General features: G+C 39.3%; 1 protein-coding gene across 1 annotated transcript in view; it reads left to right on the top strand.

Moving 5' to 3' along the window:
- The window catches only part of cntn2 (contactin 2), a 54,927-nt gene that overhangs the window by 21,437 nt on the left and 16,297 nt on the right, over positions 1-17,193 (top strand). Inside the window, exons 2-11 of the mRNA XM_026344596.1 lie at positions 2,857-3,021; positions 7,168-7,309; positions 8,626-8,801; positions 9,462-9,557; positions 9,868-10,080; positions 10,550-10,652; positions 10,923-11,104; positions 14,778-14,914; positions 15,588-15,717; positions 16,085-16,235. Coding sequence (XP_026200381.1) covers positions 2,964-3,021; positions 7,168-7,309; positions 8,626-8,801; positions 9,462-9,557; positions 9,868-10,080; positions 10,550-10,652; positions 10,923-11,104; positions 14,778-14,914; positions 15,588-15,717; positions 16,085-16,235 — 1,388 coding nt within the window. The 5' untranslated portion in view covers positions 2,857-2,963. The remainder of the gene's footprint in view (positions 1-2,856; positions 3,022-7,167; positions 7,310-8,625; positions 8,802-9,461; positions 9,558-9,867; positions 10,081-10,549; positions 10,653-10,922; positions 11,105-14,777; positions 14,915-15,587; positions 15,718-16,084; positions 16,236-17,193) is intronic.

The raw sequence follows: 17,193 nt of genomic DNA, 5'->3' as shown, positions 1-17,193 counted from the left end.
ATACAGTTATGCATCTTTTAATCTATATCCAATCTTTGACAGTCTAACAACTTTGTTTCAGTTTATTTATATAGTACCAGACCATAAGAAGAGCCACCTGAACTCACTTTACATTGTAAGACCTTACAGAACATAACTATGTATGGAATCATATAGAAAACAAACAATCCCACTTTTGCAGCAGTAGAGAGGAAAAACTCCCTTTAACTGAAGAAATCTCCAGCAGAACCAGGGTCAGGGTGGGTGGTCGTCTCGACTGATTCGGTTGAGGCGAAAGAGGAGAGAGAAAAGAACAACACGTAACAAAAAACAACAACAACAAGCAGGAAAACACAGGGCAGGTTGGTAGGACCAGTAACTGTACTCTGGAAATAAACAGATCTGACGCCGGGGATACCTGCAGAAAAGTAAAGAGGGCGGGAGACAGAGAGGCAGAGGTTCAACTATGGGGGAGAGAAAACACAAAGGCATATAATTGGATAGAGGAGAAGTGCAGATTCTACATTTGGAAACTCTAGGAACCACAATAGACCTGCACTCAGAGAGTGAAGTATTCTGTGTATTAATGCTTTATATGTGAGGAGAAGATTGTAGTTTAAGTTGTAGTCTGGATTTTACAGGGAGCCAGTGGAGAAAAGCTAATGTAGGAGAAATATGATCTCTCTTGCTAATTCCTGTCAGAACTCTGGCTGCAGCATTTTGGATTTTTAGGTTTGGAGTTATTGGTTATCCTAATAGTTATTAGGATACCTAATAATTAATAGTAAATTATAGTATTCCAGTCTAGAAGTAACAAATGCAATGACTAGTTTTTCAGCATCACTTTGAGACCGAATGCTCCTAATTTTAACAACAGGACACAAACAAAAAGAGACAGGTTTCATTGTGGCCAGCTATCAACTTCCGTAAAGAATAAATTATAATTAGTTACTACTGGTATGACTTGCTAGAGATGCTAAATGTTTTGTTGTTTTATGTCCATGCTATTTAGAAAGGAGAAGTTATAAAAGAGTAGGAAAGGTGTTGGAGTAAAGAGGATGTAAGAAACGGGTGAAACACTGATGCCATTATATAATTTTATAATTTTAATTAGAATAATTTCATTCACTTACATATGGAGTGAAATTTTCTCAGTAGGCTGATGTAAAGCAGATGAAGCATGACAGTCATGCAGGAGGAAAAAAAGGTCACCAACTCTATTTGAGCCAGTCCATATTCATTAATTATGCCCAGATTGACCACGATACTGATACCTCTCTATTACTTATTTACTTAGGACTAAGGATTTCACAATACTGAAATTCGTAACTTTAATATGGTACTCTGAAAAATATTGATATTTATAAACTTGATTAAATTGAGGAAATAAAATATTAAATATTAATTCTAAATGTAACTCTACTTTCTAAACCTTTGGAAATGAAGCCTGGTAATAACCAGTAATTTTGCTGTATCTTAATAAATGGCATTTTTGCAAATTTCCTTAAAATATTGTGATATAACTTTGAGGCTCTATTGCCCACCCTTAGTTTTTTACATCCAACACTCATGCATCTCACAGAGCAGATACATTTCCATTTTATTAAATGTATTAATCCAAACTTACTCAGAGACGTGTGTCACCTCTTGCAGCTCCACTTTTTTTTTTTTTTTTCACTTTAAGTCTTGATTTGCCCCTGGCGGGTTTTGTGAAGCGTGTTCTCCACAGACAGCTGACGTGTGGCAGAGAGCTCAGATGTGTCTGGAATAACATCAGGATAGAAGGGTCTAAATGCTGCAGAAGTTTTTAAACTTTAGAGCATTGGCGAGTTTCATGTCTTTGGATGTAACCATGTCACTTTAAATACCCACTGCTTGTTGTGTCATGATTTTGAAACTTAATTTTATACACTTGTGGATTTATTTAATCATTAAAATTTAGCTGGGTGGCTAATAACACATTTCGCGCGGTGCAACAAACTCAATACCACTTTTTCATGTCTGGTAACAATCCTGATACCATAATCTTAAGTATCTGCTGATAGCAATACTGATCCAATACCATCTTTTTCCCTTACTTAAACAACTGGGATCTGCGAACTGTGTGTTTACTTAACCTTTTGAAAAAGCACACATAGGCTGTATCTCAACTATCTTCTATCCCTCCCTCTCACTGCAGTGGAAACACTAGTCATGACAAGACAAAAGCTAAGTGGTATACTTGCATGTCTCAATTAGCATGAATGGAAATGGAACGATAGCATATTTGAGCCTGTCTGAGAGACACATCAAAAGTCCACTCTGGCCCACTTGCATGGTGGAACCAAAACAATGACAGCTCCCCTAAATGCTAACTTTGCGCACCAGTGTTACCAAAACATTTAAACCACATTTCCAACACTGATGCCATGTCTCAAAACACTCATGCTGCACACAGTAAATTGTCACTCTTTCTTGAGTAATAACTTAAATTAACTCCACACAGCCAACATGATAGGCTGGTCTTACTTTTACATGTCACTCGTAAACACTTTCTAGCTATTGTCCATGTAACACATGTTGCTCATCTCTCTGTATGACATGTTGCTCAGGTGCCATTGAGCAGTTATATAATAACATTATTATTTATTATTATTAAAGTATAGATTAGACCAATTGTCTGTTATGTATCAGATCAGATACTTTCCATCCTCTTACAATATCCAATTTACAGATTTTGGCTAATACAGATACTGATTATTAAATCAGCTCACTCCTACTCAGAACACATACTTATTACAGTACTGCTTTAGGCAATGAGTACTTAGTGAATTAAAATTCTCCACATAGTAACAAGTGTTTCTCATGAATGTCATGTTTTGTTTATTTTCTGTACAGGCCCTGACTGGACGTCTCTTCATCCTTTGAGATAAGGTGGTCAGTTTTTGAACCCATCTGCTACTGATCTGCTCGTGATCCCATTGTAGTTCAGCTGGATCCAAAAAATGGATTGCTTGCTCTATCTGCTAGTCCTCAGCTCAGTGGCTCTAAGGGCGGCTCTTGGTAAGTTAACCTGCTTGTTTTCATACTGAATGTATAGTCTTGGTTTTTATACTGAACATTACAACTAAGTTTGGTTTGCAGTCCACGGAAATGTTGAGGTAAAACAAATATGGGATTGAAAATTGGGTTTAGGATTTACATGTTCCTTTGAAAACATGGTTATTGATAAAGCATGATAGCACAACAGCAATTATGGAAAGCAAGGATGTGTGAATGAGAAATATAATGATGAAATGGTTGGATTGTTTCTTAAAGTGCGATATCTTGATTATTCTTATAATTATTGTATTATTATATTATTATATTATTGTATAACAGCAGGAAGAGGGGTTACCCAAAAAAGACCATTTTCCCCACTCCAGCTGACCTAAACATGACAACTGAATGCATATCCTAAACCTAAACAAAACCTAACCCTAAAACCTTGTCCCCAAAAAGCTCTTTGAACTTTGAGGATCAGTTAAAATTTCCTCAGAATAGTTTTAAAAAAATATTGTCCACACAAGCAAATAATGACATTTGCACAAACAAATACAAACACACATATACATACATTAAAAGCAAGTCTTCACACCCCTCACTCTGATACAAACTCAAACCGATCTTCACAGCAGATGGCCAAACAAGCAAGCAACCCACACACAGAAGTGAAAACTTGTTTAATTGAATATTTGTACATGTATATAATTAGATGCCAATTAAATCAATTCTTTATGCAGCTGTAGACTTTTTTTTCCAGTTTTTACATTTAAATGTTGGATTTAAATTCTTCTGTCAAGCTGCATTGTTGAGGTAACTTAGAGTTCTACTAGAAAAGTGAGCTGTCATTGAAGCTAGTCACAGTTCTATTACAGACATTTCAACGTGGCTGGAGAAAAGACAGCAGTCTACACACACACGTCTAAGGTCTTGAAAGCTATTTTTCTCCTGCAGGCAAAAAACAGATAAAATATTTGAGGGAAGAAAGACATTTCTTTTAGACTGTAGCTGTCTGTCAAGAAATAGAAATAGTAAAACAACGTTCAAAGTTTCTAACTCACATAAAATTACTGAGGTAATATCAGCAAAATGTACTAACATATGAAAAGTTAATTTTAGGAGATTTGTACATTCTACTGTGTTATGTATTGTAAGTAATATGTTAATGCTGTAGAAAGTAATTTGCCCAGGTACCTCACAAGGATTCTCCAAAACTATGATTACGTTTAGACATTGTTTTTGTTTTGTTTCTATTTATTGTTTTTTGTCTAAACATGGATGACCTACATTCTGTACTGTGCCTCAGTGCCTCACACTGGAACAATGCTTCTTCAGAGACAGTGTTATTTTTTTGTGTACCCTCCACACAAAAAGGCAAGTGATAGATCTCTTATAATAAGTCAGTACAACAATATCAGATTTCCAAACTATTGTATTGGATTCGGGGACGTCAGGAAGTTAACATGAGACTCCACCAAGAGAAGTAGGATGTCTCTAATACGCTGGCAGCAGACTGGGGGTGGAAGGGGGGCTTATGTTGAAATTCAGGAAGATTTGGGCTGTACTGTTTTGAATAACCAAAACAGTACATCCGTATACACTATATATAACTACAACTGTATCACAGTTAAGCGTGCAGTCAAATCTGATGGAGTTATTTAGGCTGTTTACACTAAAGCAGGGGTTTCAAACTCAATTTACCCGTGGGCCGCGGGAAGCAGAATCTGGGTGAGGCTGGTTTTCCATAAGAAAAGTTTAGTTAAAAAAAAAAATTCTATCTTCTCAAATCTCTTTATTTTTAAGTAAAAACAGTAATAAATAAAAACATCAAAAATTTATAAGAAAATAAATCAGTAATAAATAAATATAATAATAATAATAATGAAATAATAATAATTTGATTCTTGTAGTCTGCGACTATAGTTTCTTCAGTCATTTATATCTGCTGTATTCAGATTCAAATGCCTGTATTTTTTAACCTTTAACCTTCTTCTGAACATGAATTGAACATTGAAGAACATGAACTGTTCTTCTGAACATGGTTTCTCTTGCCTACTCTTTGCTGCTACAGACCTGGCAGCGCACTTATTGAAGTTCAAGGTGGAGAAGAGCTTTTCACACAAGGATGTGCTCCCAAAAAGGCAGATGGTCCTCTTGAACATTCGGGAAAGCTCAGGGAAGCTGGGGGTCAATTCGCTCAAAAACTGCAAGTAGCACAATGCAAATAAAAACAATGATCCACAAAAAACGGTGCAACCCTATAATTGGTCCAGGTTACCAGGAACTGTTATTACCGATGGACAGGTGTCGCTATGTGACTGCAGACTACTTTAGGCTGCATTGAGTTCCTTACTTTTCTTTTAACCCGCCGCGAATGCATCACTTTGATTTATAATGTCCTGCTGATCAGCAACTTAAAAAAACTTGTGTGAAGGCAGCGCGCTGGGACGAATGTCCGCGTGTGCTTCATAGAAACGAGGCCGCAGTCAGGCTGAAAATTCTCCATGGCAACGCTGCTGTCACTCACTGAGAAATGTTTCTCTTCTTGCATTAAGCCCGGCCGATGTCGCGCCCCCAAGAGCTATATACCCCACCGTGATTGGTTGGTTAGATCAGCTCCGCACACAACACTGTAAAGTGTGAAACATATAAAACTTGCGCGCCGCATTAACATTAAACTTTCATATGAAGGCGGGGGCCACAAATTATCGTCCCGCCGCGGGTTTGAGACCCCTGGACTAAAGCCTCTTTCACACTGCCTCTTCCAGGCAGCTTTACAGCACCATTATGCCACCTGTGCTGTATGAAAGGTACCAAGCAAGCGTGGGGGGTCTGCATGGACCCTCCTTTAAGTCGCCTCAAGAATGTCAGAGACGAGTTCGCCCCACAGCCTGTGTAAAAGGGCCATGGCAACGTCGGTTGTAGCGGGGGTGTGAAATTTAGGTAACATTTTATTGTGAGACCACATACTACAGTTGATGTAGTGGAGGAGAAACAGTTGTTTTGGCATGATTTGAACTCACGCAGAGCTGTGACACGTTGTGTTCAGTAAGTTAATGTTTACCGTTACATTCGGGTCTTTTAAAGCATTGTGTTAAAGCGACCAGACATAATGCTACGCTGGGGAATTTGGAGAGTCAAAGCACCACTACGATGTTGGATGACAACAGGAAAACATAATCAGTTATTTGGTGACATAACCCAATCAGTCATGTATTGTTATGATTAACCAGAGCCCAATCTTACTCAAATTTGAATTTTATCCAGTAATTTCTTCTTGCTGCACATAGAAGCGGTCCAAATGGCGTTTTTCTCCAGCTACTCATCATCCACACGTTGCTGTAGGAAACTGAATCTGTGACCAAAATGTTTTATGATTATGTTTACTCTAGCGCAGCTACCTTGTTTAGAGAGCAATTCATTTCCAAAATGTGCAAAAATAGCAAAAGCTCATTATGGTTCATTCAACAGTAATGTTTTAAAGACAACATACACACATATATACAACACACGTGTTATATGTCACATTAAACTTCACCCTGCTAAAGCTGGGGTACTAGGGTCGCTGTGTAAAACACAAACTGGAATGTTTTTATGGTGGTGGTAGTTTATAGTACAGTGTAAATAGACAAAGGGTCCTTGAAGAAGGGGGCGCTTTCTCACCAATATGGCGGCTGTTTAAAAGGCTGCTATTTTGATATATCCTTGATACTTTTAATTGATGTATTTGCAGACCAAATCACATTTTATTTTGCCACCTTTTTTAAAACATCTTGTAAAATGTCTGCTACTTATGAATAAACATATATTTCTGTAATGGTTATGCATGCCAGAGAAAACATTGCTTACTTTGAGAGAGTTTGGAAAACCGAGCTGTGACTCCTACACAAACAAAGAAGGAGTGTTTTCAACTGTGCTGAAGGGAAAGATTTTCAGAATGTAATGTCATGACAAAAGGTCCCTGAAATCTGGTTATAGACAGACGTTATTAGGTCATGAAGCTCTGGCTTTAATGTGTGTACAGCAGATACCCAACTCACGGAGCTGTGTTTGGGGGATGAATTTTTTTACCTGAAGTACAGATATATTCTCCCCTTACTTTCTGCCCTCGTTGATGTGTGATTTTTTGTTGTTGTTTGTATTTGTGTGTTGGTAATAATTTTCAAGGTGGAGATGTGTGTGTGTCGGGTCATGACAGTGGGCCAGTGTTTGAAGAACAGCCAAGCAGTTTAATTTACCCAGAAGGTCTGAGTGAAGGAAAGGTAACTCTCAGCTGTCAGGCCAGAGCTAGTCCAACTGCATCTTACAGGTGGGTAACACACACACTTCCACAAATTGTATTAATATGCACAAAGGTAATCCAATTTCAGCTATCTTTCTTCAGTATCTGATTTTTTAACTGTCATACAAACAAAGAACCTAGTTGCAATAATTGGGGTCAGGAGTCTGGATTTTCTCAGGTAGATGGAGAATAACCTGCAAGTATAAACAGATTTACAATAACCAGGTTACTACAGTGCATGTTAACTCCCCGACTACCTTTGTAATTTGATAGTCTCTGAGTAATCTGGTTGCTTTGTGAATGTAAACACACTGACTCTTACTCTCTCTTGCTGAATCTGAAGAATCACATCTTTCAAAAAACTAAGCCTGTAAAGGCATCTCAGTAATTCGTTTGGGTTGACATGGAAAGTGTAACAACCATCTTCCAAATGGAACGGATTGAACTCTACTGTAGTAACACGCTCAAGTCAAAGTATGACTCTGTGGGTGCTGCACAGTTTCCTCCCTGACACACTGCCCCAACTCCGTGCCCAAGCTGCTCAAATGCTCTCTGTGTTCGGCAGCACACATCTATGTTGATGAAGATGAACAAAACACCACTAAGGAGTCATCTCACTGATGATCACCTTCACTCAATCTTGAGTATTTCCTCAGCTCAGAGCCTAACCCCAGACGTTGATGGCATGGACTGTTAATAGGTGAAAGATTGAAGTAAAATTTTTTTGTTTTCTGTTGGCCTGTCAGAAAAGATTTTTATAAAAAAGGAACTCGAAAGACTACATATAGAGAGCGACATAATAAGAAACGAATACCACTGATGTGTGTTTTATTTCAAATGTAATTTCTCATTTGTTTATAACATTAGGCTTTTCTTGTTCATTGTGTCCTCATTCTCTAGTATTATGCCTTACAACAAAGAAACGGAGACACAGTAATATCAAATAACAAATGCAATGGTCTATTGCAGAAGACATAAAGACAGTAAGCACAGTCGAAATTGTCAGATTTAATTAACCTTACCGATATCTTCACATCTCACAAAGAATTAATATTGAACCTTTAAGCTTGGGCAGCCTACTTTGCATGCTTTTTATAATGTTATGTTATGATGATTTTAAGAGGTTATGTCTGATTTCAGTAGATTATCCACTCTTCACACACACACAATCACATAGTTCACTTAGACTGTGACTACAGCATGTGTAGTACATTTACCACACACTCCAGGACATAGTTACAATTATATTGTAACTACAAGGTGACATTTTGTTAAAGTAATATGTGAGCTCAGCTTCTGTCTGCAGCCTCATCTTAGTTTTTTTATTACATTCTGATTTGCAGATGGCTTGTGAATGGCACTGAAGTACCACTTGGCTTGGACCTCCGTTACACGCTGGTGGCCGGCAACCTGGTGATTGGCAGCCCCGACTCTGGTCGAGACACAGGCTCATACCAGTGTCTGGCCATCAACCGCTGTGGAACCATCATTAGCAGAGCAGCTAACCTTAAATTTGGCTGTGAGTAAGAAAATGGCCTTTAATCTTCAGGCTGGTTGAGCGGGTCACTGTGTCAGAGAGATAAAAGACATAAGACAGAGAGTGGTTCACTGCACTTGGAGGCAACACACAGCGGCAGAATATGACAATCATTCTTTCCTACAGCATGTAAGCATGAAAACCAATGCAGATGTTATGTACATTGCCACATCGAGGTGCCAAAGTCTTACTTTCCAAGCATTCTTGTGTAACTGCACCATTGGTTCTATTTATTCAGGGAGCTACATACATTGCTTAGACAGAAGAAGATGCAGAACTGTGTGGCTTACAGTCCCTGCATGGAAGGATATTAAAAAGACATTGGATGGTGAACCATAGCTAGAGATACAATGTCGTGTTGCAGTTGAGAGTGAGAGCTTGGTACCTTTTATACACCACAGTGTATTGGTGCAGTAAATCCACATGGAAGAGGCAGTATAAGGGGCTTTTAAGTTTTAGCAGCAAAACTGAAAAATGTGCATAATAAAATAATTAATAACAACACTGCTGATATGTGTAGTTATTTACTCTCCGCAAACTGACTTTTATTACTGCCAGCTACATGTTATTGCTCTTTTGCTACGTTTGTGTGTAAATCTTTTTGGATTCTCCTCCCTTTCTCTACCTTTGCACTTTGTCCAGATCTACATGACTTCCCTCCAGACAGCAGGAGTCCTCAGACAGCATATGAGGGTGTTGGATCTTTTCTGGCCTGCCAGCCACCTCCACATTACCCAGGTAGCCTCTTTACTTCAAAGTTTTTATAACTGCTGAAAAGCAACAATGCCTACTCTTGTTCTTTTAGACAAGCGAAAAAGTCAAATGCCACAGAAAATTATGTGATAATGATGTGCTGTCAGCTGGATATATATTTTTGACTTCCTTTATTGAGAACCGATCGCAGCTGACAAGTGGCTCTGGGTTGTTAACTAGTCAGAGGCTTTTAAATTGACACAATAAAGATGATGTAATTCAGTATTACATTGGACTGACTGTAATTCTAAGATTTTGGACTGGGTTACTGAATAACACGATTCCCTCTCTCCAGCTCTGTCCTATCGCTGGCTCATCAATGAGTTTCCCAACTTCATCAAGACAGATGATGGCCGCTGGTTTGTGTCACAGGTAACAGGGAACCTGTACGTGGCTAAAGCAGAGACGAATGACACAGGGAACTACTTCTGCTTCACCACCATCAACATGGACATCAGCACCAAGAGCACCTTCAGCAAGGCCAACATGCTCACTGTACTGCCTGATGGTATGAAGGCTTTGCTGTAGCATAATTTACTTAGTTACTAACTTACAGTTATGTGTAATTTCTCTGTGGAGGTCCACAAGGCTGCTGAGGGTGCTTTTATAGCTAAAGGCTTTAGTTCGTTTAAATCAAAGTCAAGTAAGTTTTTCAGTTTTCTCAGTGTGGTTTGTTTTGTCTGGTGTGAACACGGTAATCTCACTTGAGTGTGCACCAAAACAACTTCCAGACTTCCAATAAAAGGCAGTCTCGATCCGCATCATCTAGTAAACTCTGGTGCGGTCCTCCAGAAGAGAAAGTGTACTGAACCAAAACGGGACCAAACGCTATGAGTCGCATGATTTGATGGCTTTGGGTAGTGTGTAGATTTCCATTTCTTTCGCTTTTAATTTTGTGTAACTTTTGCAGATAATGTGCAAACACTGAAAACATTACTGTTATTATTCTGGATATTTATGCTTTTATTTTATTTCAGCCAATCCCAGGAAGTCAACTCCGACCATCAAAGTGCGTTTCCCAGCAGAGACCTATGCCCTGGCAGGACACACCGCCCAGTTAGAGTGCTTTGCCTATGGAAAGTATGTTTCCACCTCTGAAAGGGTTGCATGATGTGTCTGCAGGCTATTTTGGGTTTAGAAGCATGCGTTCTGTTTAACTTTGGGGATGCTTGTTTTCTTACCTATGTTCTTCCCAGAGTTTTTAACCATATTCAGCTATGTCTTATAACCTTTTACTCGTCTTTGATTTTCTCCCTCTGCTGTCCCTGTGCTGACTCATTTGAAAACATCATCTGCCTTTTCCTCATCTTCCACTTCTATCCATCTTCTCTGTAATGTTTATTATAACAGTCCAGTTCCAAAACTGAGGTGGAGAAAGGTGGATGGACTGATGCCATCTAAAGCGGGTTCCTCTTTAGATGGTCCCACTCTCATCCTGCCAGATCTCACCTTTGACGATGAAGGTGTTTACGAGTGTGAAGCCTACAACTCAGAAGGAAGTGATAAGTACCAGGGACGCATCACTGTGCAAGGTATAGAAAAGAAGCACCGCATATATTGTTTAAATTGGTTTGTGGCCATTAAAGATGCACTGATCGGTCAGTTGCCGATTAGAATGGATCATATGATCAATGCCAAAAGTAGAGTACTTAAAAGCACATGGTAAAAAAAATAACACTGCAGGTTTATACTGTAAATATCCCACTAGAGAGCGCAAATGTGACACTTGTGAGCAGAATATAGAGTTGTGTATACGTTAATCTTAACATTGTGCTCAAACTGTCTTTTTCCCCTATCAAATGTCCTTTTCCCTCTGGATTTGATCGTTTTTCTCTTGCTCCATGTGCTTAGCTGTGCTCTGCGCTCGGCTGACAGTCTTACGCTCACGGTTAAATTGAATGAATTGTTGGGTTTTCTATATACTTTTTTAAATACAATTATACTCTGTAAGGTCTTAAACACTATAAAGTACCTTGAGATGACTTCTGTTTTGATATGACACTATACAAAAAAAATGCTGCTAAACTAGCTAATGCTTTCAACATTTGCTTTTAAATGCTTTAAAGCTCTGATAAACAATTATCCAGCTGAAAACCTACCTTTTATGACAGCGTTCTCCAACACAACTGTGAAAACACCACAGGGAATACCTTTTCTTAATTACTGAATAATCGATCATGACCACTAAGCTGGTGGTGAAACATAATCTCAAAATGGAACTAGAATTTGATTTGCCTTTTGTCACCACTGTGGAGATTTAAGACAAAGATAAGGAAATCATGGGACCAAATGAAAACAATGTCTGTAAACCTGAATTAATGAAGGTGCTTTTATAGATGTAAAATATAAAAAGGGAAAATCATACAACATATGTCACACATACACATCTTGCAATAATGGCAATTTCAGTTTGCTGTGAGATGAGATGCTTTAGTGGTGGATGCAGGTGTCCTCCTTGAACTGAGGAGTTTCACCTGCTGTAAGACAGAAAATGCTGCACATGCATCACATATTTGTATGCATTCTGCAATTATTTAAAAAGGCAAAGTTATACAAGCTGCGTGGAGACATTGTGTTTGTGGATGTCAGAAAACAAACAAGAAAAATCAATGTAGCCCGTTCACTGACCAATTACCACTGTATGGCCTGCTCTTCAGAACATCCTACAATGAGTCAGCTACTTGATTTAAATTCTACTGTACATATTATCAAAGGAAGTGGAAAACGTACTGTGATTGATTAGAAAGTAGGTTAACAAGTTGGCCAAATAAAATTCTTGCCCTTAAGCTGTGTTGGGTGAGACTACATAACTCACTGAAGTCACAAAAGAAAAGATATAGTAACAAGCTGCACAGTCTCCAAGAAGCATCTATTTTTCATGGAACTATAACTGACTTTAATACAGACAGTTTCAGGGTCTGATTTGCTGTGCTTGCCACATCGATACACTTGTATGTAACATGGTCACTAATAGGCTGAAGAACACCAGGCAGGTCAGAGACCAGGATTTGCAGTTATATTCTCAGCCTCTCCCATGTGTGGGCCCCATGCATGGGGCCAGTAGCATGGACTGTGTCCCATGTCCCCTGCTACTGTAACAGTAGCTAGTAGCGTCCCATGCTACTGTAACAGTAGCATGGGACGCAGTCCACCTGGAACATCTGGGCAGATTGCATTTCATTTGCTAAAACTAAAACATATGCACAGCTTTCCTGTGTAGCGAGTGTTTATTGTCAATTGTTGACTACCTAAGTTACTAGGTAGTCAAGCTAACATCAGTTCGGGGTGTAATGGATTACGGTTGATATCATATGACAGATTTTAAGTCACAAATCAGATCATTTTTTGCATCAGTCCACCACCAATAAAATTTCAATTTAAGTTTTCCCCAGTGGATTTTGGCCTCATGTCTGGGGTGTGGTCATGCTCAATGTATTACCATTCTCCATGGCTTCCTTGTTTCATCCACCAATCTTTCTTTCATCATTAATAGTTGACTGACATGGCCAATGCTGATTTACAGAGAGCAGGACCACCAGATCAATTTAAAAATATATTTTGTAGACAACAAGGATACAATAGTAAAAATACGATGCTATATTTTTAAGTACACTCTGTTGACTATTTATTAGGTTCACATAACTAAAAAAATCCAGCCTAATAAATCCTCACTTAAGTAAAATCCATAATAGTCCTGACATTAAGAATTGGGTAACGTTAAAGAGAATGGAGAATAGAGAAAATCACTTATTATTGTTCTTTGATCCTCCTCCACCTGGTAGAAGGAGGGGCTGATGGGAGTGTGTCACCAGAACCTGCTCAGTTTTTAAATGTGTAGCAAATAAGGACCGTTCACATGACCTCAGCAACAGTGGTAGTAAAACTATATGCTACATATAGTAACATATAGTGGCGCTCTACAAATAAAACTGAATTGAATTGAATTGCGTAGTTCACATGTGAGTCGAACTGTAGAGGGTGATCCGAGCGGATACTGATAAGCTGCAGTCAGTTACAGGTCTAACGCGAGCTAATTAAGTTAGCGTTGTTTTGATACCGTCATTTAATTGACATTGCAAACAGTTAAATTGTTAAGTGAGACAAACTGTACAGTACACATTAGCTAGTTTAGCAGCACAGCTAGTAGGAAACATCTGTTTCATATCATGCAAACTGAACACTTACCACTATTAGACCAGTAACAGGTCTTCTTCCATAGTCTCCATGTCATTTCCTATCGTCACACAGATCGTGTTGGTCCTCAGAGAGAAGCTTCCATCCATGCAGACCCCCACACAAAGACATCAGCAATAGAACTGGCTGCTACAGGCCCCCGATCCCCCACCTCCCACACTGCCATAACCTCTGTTTAACTGCAAGCTAAAACTGTCAGTCCTGCACAGAGAACAGCTGAGTGTAAAAATCCAGAGGGAAAAGGACATTTGAGAGGGGAAAAAGACAGTTTGAGCACAATGTTAAGATTAACGTACACACAACTCTATATTCTGCTCATAAGTGTCACATTTGCACTCTCTAGTGGGATATTTACAGTATGTGCAACATGTTAAAACCTGCAGTGTTATTTTTTCATCATGTGTTTTTACACACTCTACTTTTGGCATTGATCTATCTATCCGTCCATGATCGGTGACCAGCCAAACAGTGTAATTCTGTGACGATTACATTTTTACACACCACATCATGGGTCATGTCACTGAAACTTGCTGTGACACATTCCAGCTCCGACACAGTCGGCACAACTGATTGCTGCCACTGTAGTCAGCAGTGATTCTAACTTTGTGCTGCAGCCTCTGAAGCAGCTCTCATCTTTGCACTTCTAACCTCACACACAAAAATATAAACACACGTCATTAGTGTGAAACGTCTTTACTGTGAAGGCACAAACCTCGCAATTTACAATACCTGTAAGGCTGTGGAGAAACAACCATAAAAACATTCAATGCCTTAATGTATTCACCTGTTTCTATTACCTGTTGCACCTGTTTATATCGGGAAGAGTAGACTGCACTTTACACTTCTGTTTGTACTGTCCAGTAACCTTAAGCACTTTGATTTTGAGATTACTTTAAGTAAGAGAAAGATGGAAAATAAAAAAGTAAGTACATTTTTTTTAAATGTGGTTTAATTCTTCATAAAAGAAAAGCTACAGCTCTCTCCTCTCTCTCCCTCTTTCTTGCCCTCTAGCTCAGCCAGAGTGGCTACAGGTGATGAGTGACTCAGAGGTGGAGATCAGTTCTGAGCTGCAATGGACTTGCCTTGCTGCTGGTAAACCACGACCCTCCATACGCTGGCTACGAAATGCACAGCCACTCAGCACACAGGTAAGACAAGCAGACATACGTGTATATATAGAACATTCAAACACAAAATTTGGTTAAGCACTGCTTGACTGGTCTATATACCAATAAACGTTCTCTTTCGTCATTCTGTCTGTGCTAATGGATCGGTAATGCCAGCAGTGTTAGTGTCCAATGTGAAACCTGTGGGATTTCTTCTACCCACAGAAAGTAAATTAGAGAATACATTAAACCCAGAAATGCCTGCATTTCTGAGGGAATCAAATTCATCTTAGTTTTTCATTACAGCAGAGGAAATAATAGAATTGTTCCTGGCATGAAGCAGTGGGTAGCAAATTGTGCTGATGAGAAAAGTTCTCATTTTTCATTTGCTCCATCAAATCAAAACAAAATTGACTCAGCGCAGCTCAGCTTTTCTAGCAGTGTCCATCTTCACTGCAGTAGTAGAAGAAAATAATGGAATGCCTTTGGGGTAAATCTGTAATTCAGGTTTTTTACATGTTACTGAGAAATATGTCAAAGTTGTTATCACATTGAACTTGACCATAAATGTTGTGTGTTGCTACACACATCCTGGATAAATTTCCACATACTACAGTAATACATGTACAGGTTTCATTTCAGTTCTCTCCACTCCCTTCGTTCTCCCTCTGTTTTTCCACCTCACACGTTGCCTCTCCCTCTGACCCCCTCCCAGGATCGGGTGGAGGTAAATGGAGCTCGTCTAAAAATCAGTAACCTAGCCCTGGAGGATTCTGGGATGTACCAGTGTGTGGCTGAAAATAAACATGGCACCATCTACTCCACCGCAGAGCTCAGAGTCCAAGGTAGGAGGGGACCCTCAGAGACCATGCAGTACTGCCTGCTGCAAGGATGCTGTCTTTGTTACTGTTCCGAAATTACCATGTAGTAACATTACCTTTTAGGTTGATACCTCATCAACATACTACATTTTTATTGTTTTCTAACTATAAAAATGTTTATCATTTCATGTTATAATTAAAGTGTCTTTTCGTACCTAATCTGATTATTTAACATTAACACCTGATTGAACTGAAATCTTCTCTTCCATAATCAGAGTTTCTCCATTCTTTAATCTGTCTATCTTCCTATTTGTGTTTCAGCTATCCACTACACTGTTTTTTGCTCTCTGTTCTGTTATTCTAACTATGTTCCTTCATTCTGTTCTTCCAGTTCAGGCCCCAGACTTCAGGCTAAATCCTGTACGGAAGCTGATCCCAGCGGCTAGAGGAGGGCAGGTGATGATTGAGTGTCGCCCTCGAGCCGCCCCAAAGCCCAGCCTGTTCTGGAGTCGTGGAACAGAGCTGCTCACCAACAGCAGCAGGTAGTCCAGTCACTAGTTTTTATAGCGAGTGAGGTGTATTTACTCACTTATTTACTATAATGCTTCCTGAACCACTCTTTCACAATTCAGACTGATGAATCCTGGCATTGTCATCCTGGAATATGCCTGTGCCATCAGGGAAGAAAAAATCCATTGATTGAATAACCTGGTCATTCAGTATATTCAGTTGTTAAGCTGAACCTAGACCTGACCAAGTGCAGCAAACCCAGATCATAGCACTGCCCCCACAGGCTTGCACTAGGCATGATGGGTGCATCACTTCAATGTGAAACATGGTGGTGGCAGCGTCATGCTGTGGGGATGCTTCTTGGCAGCCGGCCCTAGAAGGCTTGTTAAGGACAGTACTGGAGGACAATCTTATTTAGTTGGCAAGACAACTACGGCTTGGGAGAAGGGAGAGACAATGACACAGTTAAAGCTACACAGAAATGCTTTACCGATATCAAGGTGAATGTTCTGAAGTGGCCGAGTCAAAGCCAGACCTCAATCAAATAGAGCATTTGTGGATGGACTTGAAAAGGGGTGTTCTCACCTGATCCCCACACAACCTGACAGAGCTTGAGCTTGGCAAACAATTCCAGTGCCCAGATGTGCAAGCCTAATTGAGACCTATCCACACAGACTCCATGCTGTGATTGCCAAAGGTGCATCAACTAAATACTGACCTGAAGGGGTGAATATTAATGCACACACTGATTTCACCTTACATGTTTGTATTTATTTGACATTACTTTGTAGAAACCTGTTTTCACTTTGACATTGATGAGGTATTTTTTCTGAATTATTTTTTGTCAAAGTCACCAGCTTTTTTTTGACTATGATTGATTTATAATGTCAATGAAAGTATGAAACATCCAAGTGGGTGAATACTTTTTATAGGCACTGCATATAAAGTAAAGTATATTTGTCTTCTTGTTGCTAGTGAGGAACAACCTTC

This window comes from Anabas testudineus, chromosome 5 (assembly GCF_900324465.2).
Source record: "Anabas testudineus chromosome 5, fAnaTes1.2, whole genome shotgun sequence".
NCBI lineage: Eukaryota > Metazoa > Chordata > Actinopteri > Anabantiformes > Anabantidae > Anabas > Anabas testudineus.
Note: the sequence above shows the minus strand (reverse complement) of the source record. Positions and strands in the feature narration are given on the sequence as shown.